The sequence below is a fragment of the Oncorhynchus masou genome, chromosome 13, assembly GCF_036934945.1.
Source record: "Oncorhynchus masou masou isolate Uvic2021 chromosome 13, UVic_Omas_1.1, whole genome shotgun sequence".
NCBI lineage: Eukaryota > Metazoa > Chordata > Actinopteri > Salmoniformes > Salmonidae > Oncorhynchus > Oncorhynchus masou.
The window spans coordinates 36628886-36655499 of record NC_088224.1 but is presented as its reverse complement, the minus strand read 5'-3'; the positions used below and the strand labels follow the sequence as shown (position 1 = coordinate 36655499).

Below are 26614 nucleotides of genomic sequence, written 5' to 3'. Positions count from 1 at the left end.
GGACAGTGGACACGATGCTGTCAGCTGATAACTCTTTTCATTTATGGGGTATTTAAAGGGTCAGGGGAATGTTAAGGCAGAAACACTGAAAACTCTACAAGGTAAGCCAATGGATATATCAATGCTTATGTGGTTGGTATTAGGTGTGGACGTTGATATTCAGTTTATTTCTGTGTACTAATATGTACAGCAGGTACATATGATTCAGTGCTTACATAGTAAACGGTTCTCACTAAATGTCTGTAGAAATCTGCGCTGCTGTTCAATGTTATCTAACCCACTTAGTGCTATTTCAGGGTAAAATTACATTTTTGTGTTAGAAGGAGGAATGCTGTGTTATGAAATTGAGGTTTCTTGCCCCACACAGTTAATTTTGTATTATTCTTTAATAGGGCCCTAAGAATCAGGGCTTGCAAATATCTGGATAGGTTTGCAACTTATGATACATTGACTCCTTTTATATTTTGTGATTTATTTCACAACTACTTTATCTTTCCAACAACCTATAGATGAGATTATCTTCGTTCCTTCTCTGTGCCTCTCAACCGATGCTCACTTTTTTCTCACTGGCTCTGCTGGTTCCCATCCCGGGGGCACACGGGCACCCCTACTTCCCCCTTGCCATCCTGCCCACATTGGAGAACCCTGAGTGGGAGGCTGACTTACTCCAGCTCCAGGCCTCCCTTGATGTCCCAGGGGCTGTAGCTGCAGCGGGTCTCCGCTCTTGGGGGCAGCTGCTGGAGCTGGGACCAGAGGACCCACGCCTGGGCCTGCTCAGCGAGCTGGTGGAAGAGAACGGCTGGGGACAGAAGGGCTTGATGAGGGGCCAGAGGGGGGATCTGGAGAGGAGGCCGCTGGGTCCCTTCCCCGGTCACCCTATGGACACTCTGCACTACCAAGAGGGGGGAGAAGAGGGAGGAGAGGGGGAGGAAAGAGGAACGAAGCTCTCACATCCATCGCCGGCGGGCTTCAGGCTTTCAACAGAGAGAAGGGAGGCTTCGGGTTCCGCTTCGGAAGGAAGTAAAAAAGGAGGGAGGGGTCGGGGAAAAGAAGCACTTGGACTTCTTGAGTGTGGGGAACTTGGAAAAGGGTAAGGTAGAGGGCTGGAGGATGAAGATGATGAAGGGAGGGATGAGTTGACAGTAGAGATGTACTGATTGACACTTATGTCAGAGCAATCAATCATTACATTATGATGAGATATGTATCATCAGAGAAAGAGACTGACAAACTGATAAACAGAAAGTTTACCAAGTGGTCAGAAAATGTCTGTCAATGTATCATAATTGTTACATAATAAAATGATTGAGGGTATGTGAATGTTTGTTATGTTGTCCATGATTTAAGTTATCCATTTCACCTAAGGTGAAAAATCACTGTATTTTGATAGCCTTTATATTTTTTTACATTTAAATGTCAAATTGCAATACAATAACAAATGAACATAGGACATCATTACAAGTATAAAATAACATTAAAGCAAATAAACAAATAAAAATTACCTCACATGAAATGTCAGTGACAACAGTTTCAAAAGTTTAAGTACGTCAAATAAAAATGTGAGTTGTAAGAATACATGTATTTATTTTTTGTCCTTTACTTAGTCTATGGATATGATTAAATATTTGATTTCAAGTAAAAACCTGTTATTATATTTTCAAAGTCTTTTCTTTTTCCGCAGTATGACGCAACAGCATACATCCGCGGAAACCTCCTACACTCTATTTTACCTGACAACAGCTAGGTTAATTTCAGCCTTAGAAAATCATTGGCTAGTAGTGATGGGCATTCTGGCTTTTTTCAGTGAGTCGTCTCGTTCGGCTCAGCTCACCAAACGGCTCTTTAAAAAATATGTTTTGTATTTTTTCAAGTCAAACAGTTTGCGATAGTTTGACTATGATTGGTGTTAAAACAATTCTAATTAAAGTATTACATGAAATCTTACTCTACCTTCACCAAAATGTATTTAAAAATTCATTGGTTTGTTATGAAAAATAATGTTATTTAACATTTGCATTTAAAGTATAACTTGTTAATGTATATAAATCTAACCATTCTAAACGAATACAATCTGAACAGAATAATAGAATATTGCACCATATCAAATAAAAATAAATAGTGTAAAACTGCAGCATCCCACTTAAAACATTAAACTGGTCCTTCTTTTCTCTCTCTTCTTTATTGCCATGTAATAACCAGCAGCACACAGCAATGCTGACCAGATTTAGCTTTTGTGAGAGATTTGTATTCAGAAATGCAAGCGGCCTCACTTTCCATAGGCTGATGCTGTTTCTTCTGTCAGTAATTATTTGTCCCGTGTTTGAGAAGAACCTCTCAGAGGGAACAGATGTGGCCACTATGCAGAGTCTCCCTGTCATGACTTTAGTAAGCCGTGGGTAGACAGAGGCCTTGTTCTTCCACCAGCTCAGAAGATCTGCAGATCTTTGGAGGAGGGGCTCCTCTAAATAGGATCGGACCTCCATTATGGCATCTGCTGAGATTCCTTCGTGCTGCATCCCCAGTTGCTCTCTCGCAAAACAGCATCCAAACAGTAGATGTTTGTGGCACTATTGCTGGTGCTTCTACTCCATCTGATCCCTCTTCTTCCTGTTGCCCTGGTGTCTGAGCCAGCTGACTGCTGGGGCTGTCCCTCCCTGCTGCTGAGGTTATTCTTTGAAGAGCCTCATCAATCGCTCTGGCATCACTGAAGGCTAACTTCTTAAACCTGGGGTCAACTGCAGCGGTTTCTGATAGCACGTGATTATATTCCATTCTGTGGCACTTTCTGTCCATTGATGAACATAGGGTGTCCATCAACTCTGTCACTTGTACTGTGATTACATTTGCTTCTCTCTGGTGGCTGGCAGTAATTCACTGCAGACCCTGACACAGGAGTATCAGTTTTGAGGCTGTCACATAGCTGAAAAGAGAGAACAGTAACGTATTAGTTCAGGTTCATGTTTTGTCTACTGATACTACATTCTCATCTACTGCTCATATACATATATAATACTTGATTAAATAATGATGTAGTAATAACTGCTTACTGTACCTCCCTCCACTGACCTCCACAGTGACCTGCTCAAAGGGTTCCAGGACTCTGCACAACTCCTCCACCAACTCCCATTCCTCTTGGGTCAGAGCATCAACAGGTGCATTGACAATGGCCAGGGTAGAGATGACGGCATCTTTTGACTCAAGAAACCGCATCAACATATAAAATGTTGAATTCCACCTTGTAGTGCATGCGGTCTTGTTTAGGCCTCAGCTCAGGCATCCCCATCTGGCGTTGTGTAGACTTTAGTTTTCAGCACCTACTGTGCTCCTGTGGAAGTAATCCACAGCTGCTTTCACTTTCTCCACAGTGGGCTTCATCACCTTCAGAGCATCTATTACAATCAGGTTGATTGTGTGGGCAAGACATGGAAGATGGGTCCATTTTAAAATTTGGTTAGGTTAGCTGCATTGTCGCTAACACAACAGACCACTTTTCCATCTACTTGCCATTCTCTGGCCACTCTCAACAGTTACTCTGCAGAGTTCTCTGAGGTGTATCTGTCGCTAAACTCAAAGCAGTCCAGAAGACAGCTAGACATCGACAAGTCTTCAATGAAGTGACATGCAACATGTAAGAAATGGTTACCCTTGATGTCCAGCAGTCAGTGGTAAGGCAAACTGCAGTAGCTTTTTGGACTCTTCCCGCACTGAAGCCTGTGTGCTCTCATACAGTTGTGGAATAAGTGATTTTGAAAGGGTTTTCCTGCTTGGAATTGTGTGCACTTGATTTAGACTATTGCTTTAATTTCTAAAAACCTCTGTCCTCCATGATCGAAAATGGCTGAAAATCGGTGGCAATCATTTTAGCCAATGCAATATCAATTTGGCCTCGTTTTGCTACAAACATACACTTAGGCATAAACTGGTCCATAGAAGACTGCGTTGCTGTGGGTCGCGGAGTAGGCCTATTTGAGTGAGTGGATTCTTCTCCAGGTGTGGAGGTGCTGGCTCCACCACTATCACTAGCAGGCCCGCTAGTTTCTCGAAGCTCCACTACAGCTAGCTTCACAGTTGGGTGCACAGTTCGCATATGCCGGTGTAGGTTGTGCGTAGAACCGGCTTAATATGAGATTTTGTGTTGGCAAATTTTCCACTGTGCTTTAACATTGTCTACGTTATTAAAATGCATCCAAATGCTACTATGCTTCTGACTAATTTTCCAGCTGTTGTTTTCACAGCTGTCCTTCCTCTCTCTCTTTGGCTGCTAAGTGTGTGACTGTGAGTGAACCCTCCCTCACGCATCTTTGGTTCATTGGTTGACACTGCTTGTCTGATTGACAGGAACAACAGGTGAGGCTGTCAGTCTGAGCAGACAGTCAGAACGAATGTGTGGCTTGAGCATTTAGGCCTATATTATTTTCTTTATTTTTGCTTTCTTTAAATTAGTTAATTATATTTGTTACGGATACAGGTATCCTGTGGGTGTGTGTGTATGTGTCCTGTGTTCTTTTCTCTCCTTCTCCTTTCACAGGTGAAAATCATCACTCCCCAATCAATCATCAATCAGAAGACACACCTCCTACTGTTTCCTACCCAATCACAGTTCCTTTCCCTTGGTTTAAAAACCCTGTCAGTTGTTTGCTCTAGCTAGAGCTCAATTTCTCTGTAAATGCCATATGTCTGTAGATCGCTCTGGTTCACCCACTCCTACTATGTCTCTCTTTATGTATTAAGTTATCTTTTGTTTGAGGACCTCCATATCACTTTGTCCTCACCTGTGAGTATTGTTTTTGGTTATGGTGTTTGCTGGTGGGAAAAGGGGAACCAAGAAAAGTTGCCCATGGGCATACACTATCCGTGTTTTTTTGTTAAAAACACTAGTTAGAACTGGGCGGACCACCCACTGTATTTTTGGCTAGTTAGGCTAGCCATAGGCTTGTCTAGCTTAGGGGTGTTTTGGATGCTTGTTTCTTTCCTTGGGTCCAGCTCAGCCCCTTTTCCTGCTTCCCCCCCCCATTGCCGTGTGTTTTCTAATAAACCATGTGTTTGACGGTAATTTAGTTGTCTGTGGTTATTTCATTCTCACATTTTCACTATAATAATGAGTTATGTTACGGGTCTCGTTACCATCTCCACTAGACTGTCGGGCCAAAAGGGATTCGTAACAATATTCATTTGAATCTTTTGATTATTGTTTTAATTTTTTATAAATAGATTCGGCTGTTCTGATACGCGAGTCGGCTCCCAACGTTCACCTACAAGTGCCAGCTTTAAGAGCCGACTCGTTCGCAAACGACCCATCTCTATTGGCTAGAAATACTCTTCAAAGGGCAAAGAACGCAACATTTTTAAAGGAGCTTTCCATCAACATATACTATAATAGGGATATAGCTGAAGAAAACGGCTGTAGTTTAATTAGCAAGATGTATAGACCTAATTTGATGTTTTTTGTTTTATATTTTTCACTAGAATGTATTTGCCGGAGCCAAAGCGGTAAGTTGTGTACTCGATATCAAAAGTGAAAGTAAACGTTTACAGCCAGGCGTGGCAAAATAATAAAAATATTAAAATCGCTTACCGTATATACTGCTGTGGTCTATCAGCATAATAGTCAACTTGTTGTAATTGCAATGTAGTATTTATAGTCGCCTTTTTTTTGTTTTTTTGTATCGGTTACTGGAAAGCTATTGCGCACTTACAGGCCAGGAACGGTGCAATAACACACATTTGTAAGGAAACATTACATACATGAGCTTTTTTACTTTGCTTAGACCAACAAGGCATAGCATTATCTAGTTTTTTTTTTTAAATCACAAAGAACATGCGAAAGTAAGTTTGTTTGCAATTATACTGTAGGCTATATACTGATAATGACTACTGGAATTTTACAATTTGTCTATTTGTTTAGCAGCAGCTACTCTTCCTGGGATCCACAAAAAAAGACAGCTTGACAACTAACACAACCCTTATCCACTTAATTTGGGGGCGCTCAAGATGGTGGCATGAGAGGGTGTGACATTTCTAGCTGAGGAACAATTTTAGGGTTTTCTCAGTTTAGTTTTAGACTGCAGTTGCAATTTGTTTTTTTTCAATGATATATAACCATACAATGTAGCTATTTTGAATAACTTTGTAATTAATCAAGCCATTGAAATATATTTGACGATTTCCAACGAACATGCTAGCTATCGAAAAGTTTTAGCGTGTGTAGTTAGCCTGAAAAGAGGCATTGTTGAAACGCACTCATATGCTTGCAGTGTAAAAAAAAAAGGGGGGGGGGGGTGAATGTGAATCACACCTGAATACCCCACCCAAGGAGCAACTTCCAAAGAAGCTGAGACGTTAACCATCAATGAGCCAGCTACAGGAGCATCACATCTAAAATCAAGAAGAGCGTAGATGACATCATGGATTTGGTGAAAAAGAACACTATCAGTATTGTTAACCTGAAGAAATTGATTTTCAATGCTGAGTAAGTAAACTCTGAAGCAGCAGAACGCAACATTGAAAATTCAGGATGCAAAGCAGGAGAAGAAACTCACTGAAATGGAGTCCCGGAGGAGGAGCGAAATGTTGCAGGTTCTCTGGATGCAGTGCACCGCCTGGGTAGGCTGAGAGATGGGGAAAACAACCAGCCACCACGACCAGTGATCATGAGATTCATCTCCAGGACAGTGAGGGATATGACATGGAAAAGTGCAAAGAATTACTATTTAAAAAAAAAAGAACAAACTGAGGCTCAAGAAGGATCTGACAGCATTTGACAAAGAAGCTCGGAATAGACTGTGGCCGATGATTTGAGAGAGCAAGGAAGGAAGGGAAAAGTGCAAACTTTGCGGGAGCCAAGGCTTTGTTAATGGAAGGGAAATTCACGGAATTTAAGGTGTTTCAGCACTTGGCAATGAATTTATACTATGTCAACTGGCTGATACCACCATACTTTTAAGAAACAGGAATGAGGTTTATAATGCAGTTTCCTGTATTGAAGACTTTTCCTTAGTTGCGGGTTTCAAAATAATATCAAGTCAGTCTTATTTCCACTCAAGGCTTGTGTTTTACAGGAAGTATATGGTATCCCAGTTAAAGATAAGGTGACTTATCTTGGAATTGTTATATGCAAGGATGAAAAACAAAGGAGAGAATTAAACTTTAAGCCCATTATTGAGAAAACAAAGAAATTGAACCTCTGGTTGCTTAGAGATATTTCGTTATACAGTTGTTTTATTTTCCAAAGCTGAAGGGTTATCCAGATCGGTGTATGTCTCGTCATTACTTGAATTATCCCCTAAAATTGTAAAGGACTTAGATGAGATTCTTTATAATTTTATTTGGAGGAACAAGCCTCACTATCTACGAAAAGATATTCTCACTAATATCCAAGAACAAGGAAGTCTTGTGGTTTTTAGATTTCAATACTCTAAATAATACTTTTAAAATAAATTGGATTCTGAAGTATGTTAAGAACAGTATTTGGAATGTCTTCCCTAAGTATTTATTTGACTCTGTTAGTGGTTTAGAATTTTTGCTTCAATGTAATTTAGATGTTTATAAAATCCCAGAACAGTTGGCCAAATTCCAAAAGCAGGCAAATGTAGCTTGATGTTAGCGTATAAACACAATTTTTCCCCTCACAGATACTTTACATGGAACAACAAAGATATACGATTTAAAAAATGTATTTTTTTTCATAACAGTTTTGAAAATAAAATTATTTTGTTTGGTCAGTTACTGAATGAGGATGGATGTCTACTCTCATACGGGGAATTTCTTGATAAGTTTAAAATATGCAATTGTTTTTGATGCAATTCCAAGGGGGGTTGTATCTCTTTTAAATTCCTTTGTGGTTGATGTAAGTAACATAGCTTTACATGAATATATTCATTGGCAATATTAACATCAAAGATAAATGTAGTTATAAACAGATTAGGAATATTGTTTGATACTATTCCCTCAACAAGATTATTTTGGTCAAATATCTATGGTGAAATACAATGGGGGAAAGCATGGAAAATTGCTAACAAATATTGTATCAGTAACAAGGTGAAGGAAGTTTCATTTACAATGTTGCATAGAATCTATCCTGTGACACATGTTTTGGCAAGATTCAAGCTGAATATTAATGTGATTTCTGTGGAATGGAGGAGACCATTAAGCATTTGTTTTTTGCCTGTTTTTATAGTAGAATTTGCCATACAGAATTTTGTTACAAAAAAAATAGGACTTGTACTATTTCATGGTTTTGCTATAATTTATTTGAGGTATTTTGATGTAGATAAAGATGTAGTATATTTAATTATACTGCTAATAATACTAGGTCAATTTCATATTCACAAATGCAAATGGTCTAATTCAAAACCTAACTTCACTTTATAAATGAATTTAAACAATACGGCACTACTTTAACTAAAATGAAAAACTAAAAGGCAATTTAAAACTTGTATTATTAATGATTTGTTTGTTTAGGATTCCTGGAAATGTAAATAGTTTATGTATACTTATTTGCATGTGACTTCCTCTTTTTGTTTGTTATTTGTTAATAAAAAATTATTTAAAAAAACAAACACTTCTACACAAGGACAGTCACACATTTAAAATACGATATAAAAACAATAAACGAACAAAGGAAAGAATTTGCTTGATATGGTAGCGATTCTGGAGGATAGTCCCGACCGGGACTCAAACCAGGATCTAGCAGCTGTCAAGCCAACACCTTAATCATTACACGAAGAGGTCCGAACTACTTGAGGTCGGGTGGTGTTGTGTTAAAGGGATAGTTCAGGACTTTATCAATGAAGCCCTTTATCTACTTCCCCAGAGTCAGATGAACTCGTGGAGACCATTTTTAGGTATCTGCATCCAGTATGATAAGTTAAGAGGTACTTTCGCGAGCCAACGCTAACGAGCTGTACCCATAGCCTTTTAGTCATTGCACTAACACTAGTTAGAAATTGGCTTGTGAAACTACCTCTAACTTCTTTAATACTGGACACATAGACATACAGCTGGTATCCATGAGTTCATCTGACTGGGGAAGTAGATAAAGGGCCTCATTGCCAAAATCCAGAAGTATCCCTTTAATATATTAATAGGAAATAGATTGATTTCTAAGTTGCAGAATGTGTCCCACTTCTCACTAATGCACTAGTGTGGGCTTATTTGTTCTTTTATGTCACCTACCATTTAGACAACCTAATGCAGAGCCTCTTTGACACTATTAATTGAATACATTGTTTTGTTTGCCATTACAGACCTACAGTATAATAGAGAAATATTTGACATACAGTAATTTCCGTTTCATGTTTTACAGCATTGTCTGAGTAACATGGAGAGAAGGCAGATTCAGACAAATTATCGCCATGTTTAAATGTTTTCCCTACAGACATCTACTCCCTGACTTACATCTACACTGCCCTGTCAAAGCCAGTAGAATTGCCTGGTATCCATGAGTTCACTGCCATGGGTCTGATGAATGACAAACAGATTGATTACTATGACAGTGTGGCAAAGAAGAAGATTCCCAAACAAGCCTGGATGAGGGAGAAGCTGCCAGCAGACTACTGGGAAAAAGGCACTCAGTCACGCAAGAGCAAGGAGCAGTGGTTCAAAGTCAACGTCAACATCCTGATGGATCGCATGAGGCACAACAACACTGGTGAGAAACAACACTTGCATTTGTGTCACTCTACACAGCCTACTGTAGATATTTTACCAAAACTCCCAGACTTGACCATAACATAGGTGAGTCATTCCCTCTCCTATTCTATTTGTTTTTCCTCTCAGATGTCCATATCCTTCAGTGGAAACATGGCTGTGAGATTGACCGACAGAGTGACGGCACATTGAAATTCATAAAGGGCACAGACCAGTACAGCTACGATGGTGACGACTTCCTGGCCTTTGATGATGCCACTATGCAGTGGGTGGCCCCAGTTGTTCAAGCTCAGCCGACTAAGAGGAAGTGGGACGGGGTGCAGATCCTCAACCAGTACACCAAGGGCTACCTGGAGAAGGAGTGCGTGGACTGGCTTTCCAAATTCATGAAATATGAGGACAGAGAATTCAGTAGGGCTGATTGTGAGTACTTAAATAGTATAGCCTAACAAACAAAAAACAACCATTTGTACATGTGAGATCAGAAATAATATTAATGTTCTCTGTTTATTCCCTCTTTAGCCCCTCCAAAGGTCTATGTATTTGCTAAAAAGGCCAAAACTGCAGGACATGTCCGACTGACCTGCATGGCCACAGGTTTCTATCCCAAAGATGTGATTATGCATATTAAGAAGAATGGTGTTCCATTGACCGAACGTGATGGAGTGCAGTCTACAGGAGTCCTACCCAATGATGATGACACCTACCAGATCAGGATGAGTGTGCAGATCCCAGAGGCAGATAAGAAAACTTATGAATGCTTTGTCAACCATACAGCATTGAAGGAGCCAATTGTGGGAAAATGGGGTAAAGTATGGCTAATTTGGTTTAGTGTTGTTATTGATGGTTAATATGGTTTAGTGTTATTGACACAGGAAACAATTTTAATTTTAACTGAACAGCATATTAACAACAGCTTTGCAAGTGAAGCAGGAACAAAACTGAAATTAGCTTCTGGTTACATATTGTTGCTTTTTATAAATACTCTGCCTTTTGTTTTGCAGATGGAATATGTTGTGATTGCAGTAGTTTCGGTGCTGTAGTCATTGAGGCAGTCATCCCCATTATTGTAGTTCTGATCTTGGTTTCGGTGGTCCTGTTTTTTGTTCTGCACAAAAGAGGGACAATTGGTAGGTCTTGATTTATATGAATTCAATTGTTTTTGTTAAATGTTAAGAAAAGATTAATCAACGGTACTGCTATGAAAGTTGGGAACTACGGCCTAAATCCAAATGTATTATAACATTTCTATGTATTTTTCTCTTTACACATCAAAGTGATTCCTGGCTTGAGAACTAGAGGTTAGTATCACAGCCTCTCCCTCTGTCTGTATACAGCACATTCGGGAAAGTATTCAGACCCCTTGGCTTTTTCAACATTTTGTTTTGTCACAGCCTTATTCTAAAATGGATTACATTGTTTCTTCCCCCTCTTCAATCTGCACACTGTTAGGTTTTAATTTTCAGAGTAAATAACTCTTGTCACTAGAGAAGCTTAGCCAAGGTTCATTCTTCCCAAGGGTCGATACAGCTATAATTCAGACACAGACATGACTTCCCCTGTGGTGGTATTCATATCCCACTTTGGGTGGAGTCTCCTCCTTAGCGCTAAACATTGCATCATTCTTGCTAAGCGGGGAGCTAAGTGATATGAGCCTTCAACGGTTTATCACTACTGCTACATGCGATCGTGTTCCCTGCACTCAACTCCTTCCAAGCTTAGTTGCACCTACTATATACCTTCCTCCTATAACCCTTAACTTCTTGTGTAGACCCTCTTAACCTTAGCGCTCCATCAGTGACATGAATTAGTATACCTGTATTTTATATTCTCTAAACCCAACAACACAATACCCCATAAGGACAAAGCAAAAACGGGTTTAGACATGTTTTGCAAATGATGGAAATGTGAAACTGAAATAAGACATTTACATAGGTATTCAAACCCTTTACTCAGTACTTTGTTGAAGCACCTTTGGCAGCGATTACAGCCTCGAGTCTTCTTGGGTGTGACGCTACAAGCTTGGCACACCGGTTTTTGGTTTTTCTCTGCAGATCCTCTCAAGCACTGTCAGGTTGGATGGGGAGCGTCGATGCATAGTTGTTTTCATGTCTCCAGATCGCAGATCCTCTCAAGCACTGTCAGTTTGGATGGGGAGCGTCGATGCATAGTTGTTTTCATGTCTCCAGAGATGTTTGATCAGGTTCAAGTCTGGGCTCCTGCTGGGTCACTCAAGGACATTCACAGCCTTGTCCCAAAGCCACTCTTGCGTTGTCTTGGCTGTGTGCTTGGGGACGTTGGCCTGTTGGAACATGAACCTTTGCCCCAGTCTGAGGTCCTGTACTTTGCTCCGCTCATCTTTCCCTCAATGTTGACCCGTCTCCCAGTCCCTGCCGCTGAAAATCCTCCCCACGGCATGATGATGCTGCCACCACCATGCTTCACCGTAGGGATGGTGCCAGGTTTCCTCCCGACGTGACACTTGGCATTCAGGCCAAAGTGTTCAATCTTGGTTCATCAGAGCAGAGTATCTTGTTTCTCATGGTCAGAGCCCTTTAAGTGCCTTTTGGCAAACTCCAAGCAAGCTGTCATGTCCTTTTACTGAGGAGTGGCTTCCATCTGGCCACTACCATAAAGGCCTGATTGGTAGAGTGTGGTTGTCCTTCTGGAAGGTTTTCGCATCTCCATATTGGATCTCTGGAGCTCTGTCAGAGTGACCATTGGGTTCTTGGTCACCTCCTGGAGGCAACTGTTCTTGGAGACCTTCTATACAGCAGACATTTCTTTGGTACCCTTCCCCAGGACAATTCCTTTGACCTCATGGCCTGGTTTTTGCTCGGACATGTCACCTGTGGGACCTTATATAGACAGGCGTGTGCCTTTCCAAATCATGTCCAATCAATTGAATTTACCACAGGTGGACTCCAATCAAGTTGTAGAAACATCTCAAGGATGATTAATGGAAATACGGTGCACCTGAGCTCTATTTCGATTCTTATTGCAAAGGGTCTGAATACTTGGGTAAATAAGGTATTTCTGTTATTTTTTATCTTTATAAATTAGCTAAAAATGTATTGCTTTTTCATTATGGGGTATTGTGTGTAGATTGAGATTCTTTTTTAACTTTATCAATTTTATAAGGCTGAAACTTAACAAAATGTGGTAAAAGGGGAAGGGGTCTGAATACTTTCTGAATGCACTGTACATGTCATTTATCAACATAATGGTTGATTGTTACATATAACATACTTTTGACGTAAGTTATAAGGACAATATGATGCTTTAATATCAGAACAACAATCTGGCCATTAAACTTAAAAAGGTGTTCAATGTAACAACCAATACTGTTTAGATTTACCTTTTGGGTTTTGAATAAGATCCCATTTATTCTGAACAAGTCTGAAACACTTTAGTCATTCATTCAACTCCTATTACAACATGATCTTCTTGTACTGAAACAGATATTTTTGTAATATCTGGAATGAAATGAGTGACTGTTTTCTCCCTTTTATTAGCCACTTATGATGAAAGCAGAACCTCATCAGACTCTGGTAATCTAATATCCGTTGACCCATAATAAATAATAAAATACATTAAGCAGACGTTTTTATCCAAAGCGACTTACAGTCATGTGTCCATACTTAATATCAATCCAAGAATTAGATTGTATTTGTTTTCTAATTACTTTTGAGACTGTAGAAAGACTGTTTCCCTCTGCCACTATTTCAGATCAAGGCAGCCAGAACGCAGGGTCCTCAGACAGAGGCAGTAAGGAGGACGTTAAGAAGTCAATGCTGCCTCAGGGAAGTAAGTCTAGATTGATATCAACCCTTCTGTCACCTCTTCTTCAACTTGCAATTTGGATGGTTGAATAATTCAGTGATATCCAACTCAAGTCTTATAAGGGTTCTTCTGGTTTCCTCTAATATTGAAATGTCGCTTGTTTATTACCAAAATAATTTCCTAACGAGTAATTATGGAGATGGCATAAAACGAGTGTGAATTATATGCTGCTTTGGTTTGTCACTTAGAATTGGTTACTACAAAATTTGCATTTATCAATAAATAGACAGTTAAGAACATAAGGAATATCACTTTCAAAATGTCACGGATAACACTTGATTTATCACCAAAAGTTAAAGATCTAAACCACTGGTTGGTTAATTTAATAACATTTTTATTCAACCTTTATTTAACTAGGCAAGTCAGTTAAGAACAAATTCTTATTTATAATGACGGCCTAGCCCGGCCAAACCCTGATCCGGACGATGCTGGGCCAATTGTTCGCCCCCTTATGGTACTCACAATCACGGCCTGTTGTGATACAGCCTGGAATCAAACCAGGGTCTGTAGTGACGCGTCTAGCACTCAGATGCAGTGCCTTAAACCGCTGCACCACTCAGAAGCCCATAGTTGGTATTTGACACCATCCATTTGTAATTAGAGCTGAGTCATGTCAATTATTGTCATGGGTAATATTTTACAACATTGCACTGTAATGTATGTGTTCAATCTAATAATGCACATATTTTCCATGTTGTCTATTTATGTGCAGGTGTCTAGATGACCGTTGGTGGCCAAACTTCCTGACCGGACCATGAAGGACAGTCAATTCATTTCATAATTTTATAGTATGGCGAGAGCTGTTTCGGTGTGGCCACGAGTCATGACGGCAGTCAAAATCCACATGACCGTTTCGTCACGCGAATTAGACTTCTCCAAGCTCTGATGCTGCTGATGGTCATTAGTAGCCTACCAAACTGGCTAACTACTATTGTCCCTTTAATCACTCTGAGATTAATGCAAATCTAATCAAACACTTCATGAGAGCCCATGAGCTCATGTTGCTCAAATATTTCTATAGGCTATGCAATTGCGTGAGAAAATAGCATGATGGTCATTGTAAAAAATAGGATTCCATCAGCTTTCCATATGCTAGGCCGACTATATTTGTCAACTATCCTAGTATTAAGCACATTGCTTCTCTTTAAAACAGGAGTATTGTCTACTGACGTATTTATTTCAGCTTCCCCTGTTTCCATACAGGTTCATGATAACGGTCCATTCTAAATCAAAACAAATTTCACACACAAACTATTTAGTATATGTAAAGACAAGATTAAATCAAGAATAGTCTGATGGGTGACAATATTAGCCTATCAGTGATAGGCTGATATTGTCACCCATCAGACTATTCTTGAGTGATATACAGTGGCTTGCGAAAGTATTCACCCCCTTGACATTATTCCTATTTTGTTGCCTTACAACATGGAATTAAAATAGATTTTTTGGGGGGGTTTGTATCATTTGATTTACAACATTGAAGATGAAAAATATGTTTTATTGTGAAACAAGCAAGAAATAAGACAAAAAAACTGAACATTTGAGTGTGCATAGCTATTCATCTCGGGGTGTTGAGTTTGCGCCAGACATAGCGTTTATCTTGATGGCTGAAAAACTCAATTTAGTCTCATCTGACCAGAGTACCTTCTTCCATATGTTTGGGGAGTCTCCCACATGTCTTTTGACGAACACTTTAAGCAATGGCTTTTTTCTGGCCACTTCTGTAAAGCCCAGCTCTGTGGAGTGTACGGTTTAAAGTGGTCCGATGGACAGATACTCCAATCTACACTGTGGAGCTTTGCAGCTCCTTCAGGGTTATCTTTAGTCTCATTGTTTTTTTATAACCCAACCCTGGTCTGTACTTCTCCACAACTTTGTCTCTGACCTGTTTGGAGAGCTCCTTGGTCTTCACAGCGCGTGAGTTTGAAGTTTGGGGAAGATAATTTTCTCCATAAAAATGCACCTTTATAAACAAACAAAAAAAGCATTTCATGCATAATCACCTTTGTCGTCACTTTTGAGAATGGCGTTCTCCTGCTAATGGAAAATTTGCGCTGATAGCCTACTGCCGTGTGCTCATTACTGCACTTATAGCCTACTGCCGTGTGCTCATTGTTGCGCTTATAGCCTACTGCCGTGTGCTCATTGCTGCGCTTATACTGTGAAGAAATACCCTCATAGTTGATCAACATTTTAAATGTTCTCATCTATGGCTTCAGGCTCATTACTGGAAACAGGAATATTTAGATCTTGAATAGAATAGGTGAACTTTTGTAGTGAATAGTAGTGAATGTATTATGTTGTGTATTTCATTATTTTACTGTTGCAATTGGTGTTTCTTAGAGGCATCTTTAAGGTATTTGTATAATGCTTCAGGGTTATATAAGCCGAGAGGTATATGCTGATATGTTTTCATACCTCTGGCCAAACAATATCTTGTTTTACGTTTCTGCAAATATAAGTACAAATTATTATGATGTTTAATATTATAGAGCATTGATAATCCTTAGGGTATTTGCAATATTGTTTGTTATGATTGTTTATCCTGGCCAAGATGGGCAGCACCAAGTTGTACACAATTAGTCAGACGACATGAAAAACTAAAAGTAAAATAGTAAAAACCATTTATGGTAGTGGCCATAATGATATCATAAAATGGCAAATTAAAAACATTGACAGGTCAAGGAATCAGCCACAAAATCCTTCATCAATGTTTTAAAAACACCAATCGGGACAAGTTCTTCCAGTTTAAACTATTTTGGAAGGTGTTCCAAGCCTATGGTGCAGAATAAATAAAAGCCTTTTTATCAAATTCAGTTTGGACATTTGGAATAGTTGGCAAACAGTCTGGCAGAGTTCCCACCACATTTCTGAATAATAAAAATGCCCAAATTAAATGGTAATAAACCCAAAATGGCTTTGTAAAGTATACCAGTGACTGAGCCTACGTGTGACTAGAGAAGGCAAGCCAACCCTATTTCAATCTAGGGCCCATTTCAAAACCGTTCACTGGGTTACCAAGCTAAGACAAAGCTACACTCTTGAATTAATATGCAGTGGAGTTTCTTTTAATGTCACCTTGTAAACATTGATTTATGGAGAACACAAATAATTCCAACATTCAGTCTTGAAGCTCAATACAATTTTTTATTTTTTTTAAATCTTATGCCAGAAACATAGTCAGCGTTTTCTTATGAATAGGGACTCTAGGATTATGAACTTTAACTGTGGACTAAATGCATTCACAAAATGATTTCATTCATTTCTCATGGCATTAATCTGTTACAATTCACTAAACCACTGTTACATGACTTATTGCATATATACATGCCTACAGATGTACACACACACACACACACACACACACACACACACACACACACACACACACAATGCATGTAACCTGTAATGCTTTTGAAACATCCTGCATGATTTGTTATTCTGAATAAAAAAAAACAATTATAAAAGCCACTTTTTTGCACATTCTATCATTCAAAATATGGTCTACCAGGCCAAAAATGTTCCAAAAGTACAGCCTATTCCACATTAATTTATCTACAGGAGGATAGTAGTGGCTAATGATAACGGAATTGTAAACAACAGCGAATTTGCACAGAGTTCTGATGATGAATGGTGTGCAAAGACAAGGTTTTGACTTTCTTATGAAGTACAGTTTCATCAGAGAAGAGACTGGATTTTGTGCAACACCTGTTCAACTTAATGATCAGGATCAACACAGGAGTTTACTTGTTCGAGAAAGCTAAGAGCGCACAGTCATAGCATCGTGGGGCGGACTTAAATTAGACAGAATTTTGTGTACTTGTATATTTTCAGGTCATTATTGATGACAACTTCAGCTTGTTGTTTAATGGTAGGCTAGTTTTGAAGGTCCTTATTTTGCGATGTTTCCTTGTTGCCGCTGGCAAGTTTCATTGATTACACACCTGAGAAAATAATTTTTAATTGGCAACATGATAAGATAGTTTCATTGGTTGGAATTCCTAGTTGTCAGGTGATAAGATTAGTATGACTGGCACATAAAAGTGCTTAGTCTCTGTTCTAGTATTATTTAGTCTCTTTCAGAAACACAAATTTGTCTAATGCATAATTGAATTAAACAAACAAAGTAATAATGGATTGATTTATTAGTCTAGATTTCATACCAAAACGATTACTATGATGTTACTATGCTAACTATTATCGATTATCATAACTTTTTTAATTTTTTTATTCCGATCTCTACCAAACTTCTTTTACATCTCTACCCAGGAGTTGTGACTAACCCATTTGCTGGATTTTGTAACCATTAGAGAAATGGTCGCTGAATTACATCTACACTGCCCTGTCAAACCAGTAGAAATGCCTGGTATCCGTGAATTCTCTGCCATGAGTCTGATGAATGACAAACAGATTGATTACTATGACAGTGTGTCAAAGAAGATTTCCAAACAGGACTGGATGAGGGAGAAGCTGCCAGCAGACTACTGGGAAAAAGGCACTCAGTCACGCAAGAGCAAGGAGCAGTGGTTCAAAGTCAACGTCAACATCCTGTAGTTATTTTACTAAAACTCCCAAGATAATTAACCTGCAATGCGCAAAGAAGACTGGACTTGAACATAGGTGTGTCATTGCCTCCTATAGAGTACCACAGTATGAGTCATAATACCCATAAAATCTAGCGGTCAAATGGAAATGGTTCCAATTGTTTTTCCACCATTCATTTTACCCATAGGGGATTTTCTTAACACTTAACATAAGGGCTGTTTTGTGTAGACTTACCCTGGCGTGACGTAACTAAATAACTAAATCTCTCAGACAAGGTGATTTTTATCAATATATTTGCCTGTATTTACCCCCAACAAATGAAATTCTAATTAGCTGCTAATGTGGCTATCATAAAGAACTACAAATGCCATGATGATCTGGACAAGACTGCCTAATCAAGGCAAAAGTAAGAATCTCTGGATTCACTATCTAATGTGAGCTAGATGTAGTATTTAATACATTTCTTTAAATGTACCTGTTAGAAAAGCTGACAGTTAAAGATGACGTGCTAGAGTTTGCAGGGATTTGTGTTCTTGCATGATGTCTACTTTGATGCTAATTAGCACTTTCAAATCTGAGAGTAAAATGGAGCCCAATACATATTGATAAAAGTCACCTTGTCAGAGAGAGATTTACATGGTTATCAGAACCAAGATGGACCACAGCTTGTCGTTTCCAATGGGAAAAAGTTATTCATAGTGGGCAGAACAAGCAAGGAGGTGGGCAGAGCCAAGCATGCGCTGGCGATATCCTATTGGCGTGATCTAGTATACATCTGCATATTTCCGTTAGGGAATTCCTACTTTGAAGTGCACGTGTGCAATAACTCAATTCGCCTTTGCACTCAATCTAAACAGATTTTTTTTAAACTTTTGCAAAGGGTAAAGTCTACAACTTAGTCCACTCTGTTCATAGCAGATTCTAGTTTTGGGAACAGAAAACTGTATTGTCATTAGCAGAATGTCAGCCAAAATCCATCTGGTTCCATCTTCTCCTACTGCCCACCAGTGGGCTTCCTCTCGGAAACACCAACCGGATGCTTCACATTTATACATCCATTCAAATATCGGTCTCATTGTTCTATCTGTGATGCCACTATGCAGTGTGTGGCCCCAGTTGATCAAGCTCTGCCGACTAAGAGGAAGTGGGACGGGGTGCAGATCCTCAACCAGTACACCAAGGGCTACCTGGAGAAGGAGTGTGTGGACTGGCTTTCCAAATTCATGGCATATGAGTACAAAGAACTCAGAGACTAATAAGGACTGTGAGTATTTACAAACAAGCTGACATTTGAATGGTCATCTGAACCTCAAATAGTGTAAATGTAGATTACAGAAAATAAACACTCATGTTCTCTGTTTATTCCCTCTTTAGCCCCTCCAAAAAGTCTATGCATTTGCTAAAAAGGCCAAAACTGCAGGACATGTAAGACTGACCTGCATGGCGACAGGTTTCTATCCCAGAGATGTGTTCATTCAAATGAAGAAGAATGGTGTCCCATTGACCAAACATGATGGAGTGCAGTCTACAGGAGTCCTACCCAATGATGACGACACCTACCAGATCAGGATGAGTGTATTACTCCACTCATACAGGAGTAATAAAGGCCTAGGTCATACATGATGACGCTAGCACCACGTCCTCTGATTCTGTTAATGTTATTTAAAAGTACTGCCAGTTACTTAATTGTATATTTCTTAAGTACATAGTGAATGCAGCTGAAATATGGAAGTGCTCATGTTAGTTCTGCTGTTCCAGGTCAAGGCAGCAACGAACGTCTAGACAGGGAGGCAATGCTGGCTCATGGAGATAACATAATTTATCCTTTTCTTTTACTGATAGAGGAATTCTAAATTCCTATATGTTTTGTAGCCAAAACCAAATTCACACTCTTTTATTATTTTACATGAAATAGATCGAGACCAGTCTTAAAAGTCAGGTAGTAGCGTTTAATTCAAGTGAGTACTGCCACATACACATTTTTCCACAGGTTATAAACTGAACAGGACGTCAGCGTTTTCTAAATGTTCTATCTCTTTCATGACACCGGTAGAGAGGCCCTATAGTTCTCGAGCCTTCCCTCCTCGCCTGAAGTCAAGGTCAGTCAGTATAAATCAGCATTCTAGACAGTCTGGAGATAGTCCGTCCCTGCCATCTGGAGATAGTTCATCCATTTGTACAATGGAACAGACCTTCATTGTTACTAAACTCCTGACAATATTATATACAATTGGGAATGGGAGCAAGAGAGAAAATTCATTATGTACAGTACATAATAGCATTTGGACTAGTCAGTCCTGATTGGAATGTATACATAATTAATCATTTCAACTATAATTTCCTCCAACATTTACATAAAAAAAGTAACTCAATCATGGCCTCCACAATCTCATTCTTAAAAGTTGCAGGTTTTTTTTGGTGTTATTTGATGTTGATTGTATAACAAACAGTATCTGAGCACTTAACAGATTTGGTGCCAGCAGCCATAGCACCCTGCATCCAACTACAGACCTTGACACTACAAACCATATATTAACCAACATCCCCAAACATCCCAACAAATATCAACATCAAGAGACGACATGGACATGTAACAATAACACACCACTACTATGTATTTCTTTAGGTTCGTGAAATGGGTCCTTGTCCACCCACAACTCTGGTAATATTGAACTTCTACTGTAATTTATAGTTATCTAAATTATTGTTATTAGAAATCCTACTGTTACTGCAGCTATAGCCCTGAGTATAAAAAGCAAGCACCCATTCCCATAATGACTTTCTCTCTCTATTCTCTCAGACATTAAAGTGACTGACAGCGCATCCAAACCAAAGAACGTGTGATTCTGTTTTGTTAATCAACAAACACTGTGAATCTGGATGTATTCCCTTTCAAGCATTAACCATTCTGATCAGATAGGCTTGGAAATGAAGTTCTTAGTTTTGGATCATTTTGTTCTTTTGAAAATCGCAGTGGGATTCCTTGTGAGAATAAAATGAGCCAAAATAAATGTAGCACTTGAATAACACTTTATATATAGAAAATGAACATTGTGTTTTTCATAGATTTTTTTTTCTTCATGCCAGATGAATTGGTATTGGAACCGTAATATGTTATGGTTGTTTATTTTAACCGAGTACCCATTCATTTCAACCACTACACACACACTGTTATGTACTTGAGTGAAGACCCAAAAGCGGTTTTAACAGAAAACAGAGTTCTTTAATGAAAAAACAGGAATGGCATAAATCCTCTTCCAACGTTGTCAATGGAACAAAAGAACGTTAGTATAATGCAGGATGCACCTGCCAGGCAGACTCCGACAGGATAGGACAAGGTGGAAGCAAACGAGACGACAGCTTGCTTCTGGCATGAAAAACACAAACGAGAATCAGACACTGAAAGTAGCAGGAACAGAGAGAGAAATAGAGACCTAATCAGAGGGGGAAGAGAGAACAGGTGAGAAAGAGTGAATGAGCTAGTTAGGGGAGATGTAGAACAGCTGAAGAATGAGAGACAGAGAAGGTAACCTAAAAAGACCAGCAGAGAGAGACAGAGTGAAGAGAAAGGACAGGAACAGACATAACAAGACATGACAGTACCCCCCCCACTCACCGAGCGCCTCCTGGCGCACTCGAGGAGGAAACCTGGCGGCAACGGAGGAAATCATCGATCAGCGAACGGTCCAGCACGTCCCGAGAGGGAACCCAACTCCTCTCCTCAGGACCGTACCCCTCCCAATCCACTAGGTACTGATGACCACGGCCCCGAGGGCGCATGTCCAAAATCTTACGAACCCTGTAGATGGGTGCGCCCTCGACAAGGATGGGGGGAGGGACGAGCGGGGGCGCGAAGAACGGGCTTAACACAGGAGACATGGAAGACCGGGTGAACGCGACGAAGATAGCGCGGGAGAAGAAGTCGCACTGCGACAGGATTAATGACCTGAGAAATACGGAACGGACCAATGAACCGCGGGGCCAACTTGCGAGAAGCTGTCTTAAGGGGAAGGTTCTGAGTGGAGAGCCATACTCTCTGACCGCAACAATATCTAGGACTCTTGGTCCTACGCTTATTAGCGGCCCTCACAGTCTGCGCCCTATTACGGCAAAGTGCCGACCTGACCCCCTTCCAGGTGCGCTCGCAACGCTGGACAAAAGCCTGAGCGGAGGGGACGCAGGACTCGGCGAGCTGAGATGAGAACAGCGGAGGCTGGTACCCGAGGCTACTCTGAAAAGGAGATAGACCGGTAGCAGACGAGGGAAGCGAGTTGTGGGCGTACTCTGCCCAGGGGAGCTGTTCTGACCAAGACGCAGGGTTACGAAAAGAAAGACTGCGTAAAATGCGACCAACAGTCTGATTGGCCCGTTCGGGCTTGACCGTTAGACTGGGGATGAAAGCCGGACGAGAGACTGACGGAAGCCCCAATCAAACGGCAAAACTCCCTCCAAAATTGAGACGTGAACTGCGGACCTCTGTCGGAAACGACGTCAGACGGAAGGCCATGAATTCGGAAAACATTCTCGATAATGATCTGAGCCGTCTCCTTAGCAGAAGGGAGCTTAGCGAGAGGAATGAAATGAGCCGCCTTAGAGAATCTATCGACAACCGTAAGAATAACTGTCTTCCCCGCTGATGAAGGCAGTCCGGTGATAAAATCTAAAGCGATGTGAGACCACGGTCGAGAGGGAATGGGAAGCGGTCTGAGACGGCCGGCAGGAGGAGAGTTCCCAGATTTAGTCTGCGCGCAGACCGAACAAGCGGCGACAAATCGACGCGTCACGTTCCCGAGTGGGCCACCAGAAACGCTGGCGAATGGAAGCGAGCGTACCCCGAACGCCGGGGTGGCCGGCTAACTTGGCAGAGTGGGCCCACTGAAGAACGGCCGGACGAGTAGGAACGGGAACGAACAGAAGGTTCCTAGGACAAGCTCGCGGCGACGGAGTGTGAGCGAGTGCTTGCTTTACCTGCCTCTCAATTCCCCAGACAGTCAACCCGACAACACGCCCGTCAGGGAGAATCCCCTCGGGGTCGGTGGAGACCTCAGAAGAACTGAAGAGACGAGATAAAGCATCAGGCTTGGTGTTCTTTGAGCCCGGACGATAAGAAATAACAAACTCGAAACGAGCGAAAAACAGAGCCCAACGAGCCTGACGCGCATTAAGTCGTTTGGCTGAACGGATGTACTCAAGGTTCCTATGGTCAGTCCAAACGACAAAAGGAACGGTCGCCCCCTCCAACCACTGTCGCCATTCGCCTAGGGCTAAGCGGATGGCGAGCAGTTCGCGATTACCAACATCATAGTTACGTTCTGACGGCGATAAGCGATGAGAGAAAAACGCGCAAGGATGGACCTTGCCGTCAGAGAGAGAGCGCTGAGAAAGAATGGCTCCCACGCCCACCTCTGACGCGTCAACCTCAACAACAAACTGACTAGAGATGTCAGGTGTAACAAGAATAGGTGCGGATGTAAAACGATTCTTAAGAAGATCAAAAGCTCCCTGGGCGGAAACGGACCACTTAAAGCACGTCTTAACAGAAGTAAGGGCTGTGAGGGGAGCTGCCACCTGACCGAAATTACGGATGAAACGACGATAGAAATTAGCGAAGCCCAGAAAGCGCTGCAGCTCGACGCGTGACTTAGGAACGGGCCAATCAATGACAGCCTGGACCTTAGCGGGATCCATCTTAATGCCCTCAGCAGAAATAACGGAACCGAGAAAAGGGACAGAGGCGGCATGAAAAGTGCACTTCTCAGCCTTCACATAAAGACAGTTCTCCAAAAGGCGCTGGAGGACGCGTCGCACGTGCTGAACATGAATCGAGAGAGACGGTGAAAAAATCAGGATATCGTCCATGTAAACGAAAACAAAAATGTTCAGCATGTCTCTCAGGACGTCGTTAACTAGTGCCTGAAAGACAGCTGGAGCGTTAACGAGGCCGAAAGGAAGAACCCGGTATTCAAAGTGCCCTAACGGAGTGTTAAACGCCGTCTTCCACTCGTCCCCTCCCTGATGCGCACGAGATGGTAGGCGTTACGAAGGTCCAATTTGGTGAAAAACCTGGCTCCCTGCAGGATCTCGAAGGCTGAAGACATAAGAGGAAGCGGATAACGATTCTTAACTGTTATGTCATTCAGCCCTCGATAATCCACGCATGGGCGCAGGGACCCGTCCTTCTTCTGAACAAAAAAAAACCCCGCTCCGGCGGGAGAGGAGGAGGAGACTATGGTACCGGCGTCGAGCGAAACCGACAAATAATCCTCGAGAGCCTTACGTTCGGGAGCCGACAGAGAGTATAATCTACCCCGGGGGAGTAGTTCCCGGAAGGAGATCAATACTACAGTCATACGACCGGTGTGGAGGGAGAGAAGTGGCCCTGGAACGACTGAACACCGTGCGCAGATCGTGATACTCCTCCGGCACCCCTGTCAAATCGCCAGGCTCCTCCTGTGAAGAAGAGACAGAGGAAACAGGAGGGATAGCAGACATTAAACAGGTCACATGACAAGAAACATTACAGGATAGGATAGTATTACTAGACCAATTAATAGAAGGGTTATGGCGCACTAGCCAGGGATGACCCAAAACAACAGGTGTAAAAGGTGAACGAAAAATTAAAAAAGAAATGGTTTCGCTATGATTACCAGAGACAGTGAGGGTTAAAGGCAACGTCTCACGCTGAATCTTGGGGAGAGAACTACCATCTAAAGCGAACAAGGCCGTGGGCTCCCCTAACTGTCTGAGAGGAATGTCATGTTCCCGAGCCCAGGTCTCGTCCATAAAACAGCCCTCCGCCCCAGAGTCTATCAAGGCACTGCAGGAAGCAGATGAACCGGGCCAGCGGAGATGGACCGGAAAGGTAGTGCGTGATCCAGAAGGAGAGGCCTGAGTAGTTGCGCTCACCAGTAGCCCTCCCCTTACTGATGAGCTCTGGCTTTTACTGGACATGAGGTGACAAAATGACCAGCGGAGCCGCAGTAGAGACAGAGGCGATTGGTGATTCTCCGTTCCTTCTCCTTGGCCGAGATGCGGATACCCCCAGCTGCATAGGCTCAGCATCCGAGCCGGCGGAGGAGGGTGGCAGTGATGCGGCAGGTGGCAGTGATGTGGAGAGGGGAGCAACGGAGAACGCGAGCTCCTTTCCACGAGCTCGGCGACGAAGATCAAACCGTCGCTCTATGCGAATAGCGAGAGCTATTAAGGAGTCCAGACTGGAAGGAACCTCCCGGGAGAGGATCTCATCCTTAACCTCGACGAGGAGACCCTCAAGAAAACGAGCGAGCAAAGCCGGCTCGTTCCAGTCACTAGAGGCAGCGAGAGTGCGAAACTCAATAGAATAATCCGTTATGGATCGATTCCCCTGACATAGGGAAGACAGGGCCCTGGAAGCCTCCTCCCCAAAAACAGAACGGTCAAAAACCCGTATCATCTCCTCCTTAAAGTCCTGGTACTGGTTAATACACTCAGCCCTCGCCTCCCAGATTGCCGTGCCCCACTCACGCGCCCGTCCGGTAAGGAGAGAAATGACGTAGGCGATGCGGGCTGCGCTCCTGGAGTAAGTGTTGGGCTGGAGAGAGAACACCACATCACACTGAGTGAGGAATGAGCGGCACTCAGTGGGCTCCCCAGAGTAACAGGGCGGGTTGTTGATCCTGGGCTCCGGAGACTCGGAAACCCTGGAAGTGGGCGGTGGATCGAGGTGGAGTTGGTGAACCCGTCTTGTGAGGTCGGAGACTTGGACGGCCAGGGTCTCAACGGCATGTCGAGCAGCAGACAATTCCTCCTCGTGTCTGCCTAGCATCGCTCCCTGGATCTCGACGGCGGAGTGAAAAGGGTCCGGAGCCGCTGGGTCCATTCTTGGTCTGATTCTTCTGTTATGTACTTGAGTGAAGACCCAAAAGCGGTTTTAACAGAAAACAGAGTTCTTTAATGAAAAAACAGGAATGGCATAAATCCTCTTCCAACGTTGTCAATGGAACAAAAGAACGTTAGTATAATGCAGGATGCACCTGCCAGGCAGACTCCGACAGGATAGGACAAGGTGGAAGCAAACGAGACGACAGCTTGCTTCTGGCATGAAAAACACAAACGAGAATCAGACACTGAAAGTAGCAGGAACAGAGAGAGAAATAGAGACCTAATCAGAGGGGGAAGAGAGAACAGGTGAGAAAGAGTGAATGAGCTAGTTAGGGGAGATGTAGAACAGCTGAAGAATGAGAGACAGAGAAGGTAACCTAAAAAGACCAGCAGAGAGAGACAGAGTGAAGAGAAAGGACAGGAACAGACATAACAAGACATGACACACACACACACATACACACGCACACACAGATTGCACTTATTTAAATATATATTTTGTAAGTATAAATCACTGCTTTAATAAAGGACTACTTTATCAACCAATGTGAACGTCTCCGTAGCCCTTACAGTAAGTGTGCAACAATGCATGCCACATTGTACTCTTCCAATAATTATTGAACCCCTGTTATGCGTTTGAGTCATTATAATAATAGCAATGAATAAATGTACGCCTATATATACTGCATGAAGTAGACCTAGCTTCAGTTACAGTTTA

At 41.7% G+C, this 26614-nt stretch overlaps 2 protein-coding genes and 1 pseudogene across 3 annotated transcripts; all 3 read left to right on the top strand.

The window, feature by feature from the left end:
* Positions 1 to 513: 513 nt before the first annotated feature.
* Positions 514 to 1071, top strand: qrfp (pyroglutamylated RFamide peptide). The gene is given in 2 exon segments (XM_064983717.1): positions 514 to 923; positions 926 to 1071. Coding segments are annotated over 2 exon segments (474 nt in total). The 5' UTR covers positions 514 to 548; the 3' UTR covers positions 1025 to 1071.
* Positions 1072 to 5274: 4203 nt separating this feature from the next.
* Positions 5275 to 16962, top strand: LOC135552209 (H-2 class I histocompatibility antigen, L-D alpha chain-like). 2 transcript variants are annotated; one of them, XM_064983705.1, is made up of 9 exons: positions 5275 to 5490; positions 9377 to 9649; positions 9778 to 10071; positions 10171 to 10455; positions 10653 to 10778; positions 10926 to 10949; positions 13164 to 13199; positions 13378 to 13455; positions 14204 to 16962. In XM_064983705.1, exons 1-9 carry the CDS (start codon positions 5421 to 5423, stop codon positions 14209 to 14211), a joined length of 1194 nt encoding a protein of 397 aa, XP_064839777.1. In that variant the 5' UTR covers positions 5275 to 5420; the 3' UTR covers positions 14212 to 16962. The 2 variants fall into 2 exon arrangements, with proteins under 2 accessions (XP_064839777.1, XP_064839778.1); XM_064983706.1 differs by lacking the exon at positions 10926 to 10949.
* Positions 16963 to 17117: 155 nt separating this feature from the next.
* On the top strand, positions 17118 to 21199 carry LOC135553323 (major histocompatibility complex class I-related gene protein-like; annotated as a pseudogene).
* Positions 21200 to 26614: the final 5415 nt, after the last annotated feature.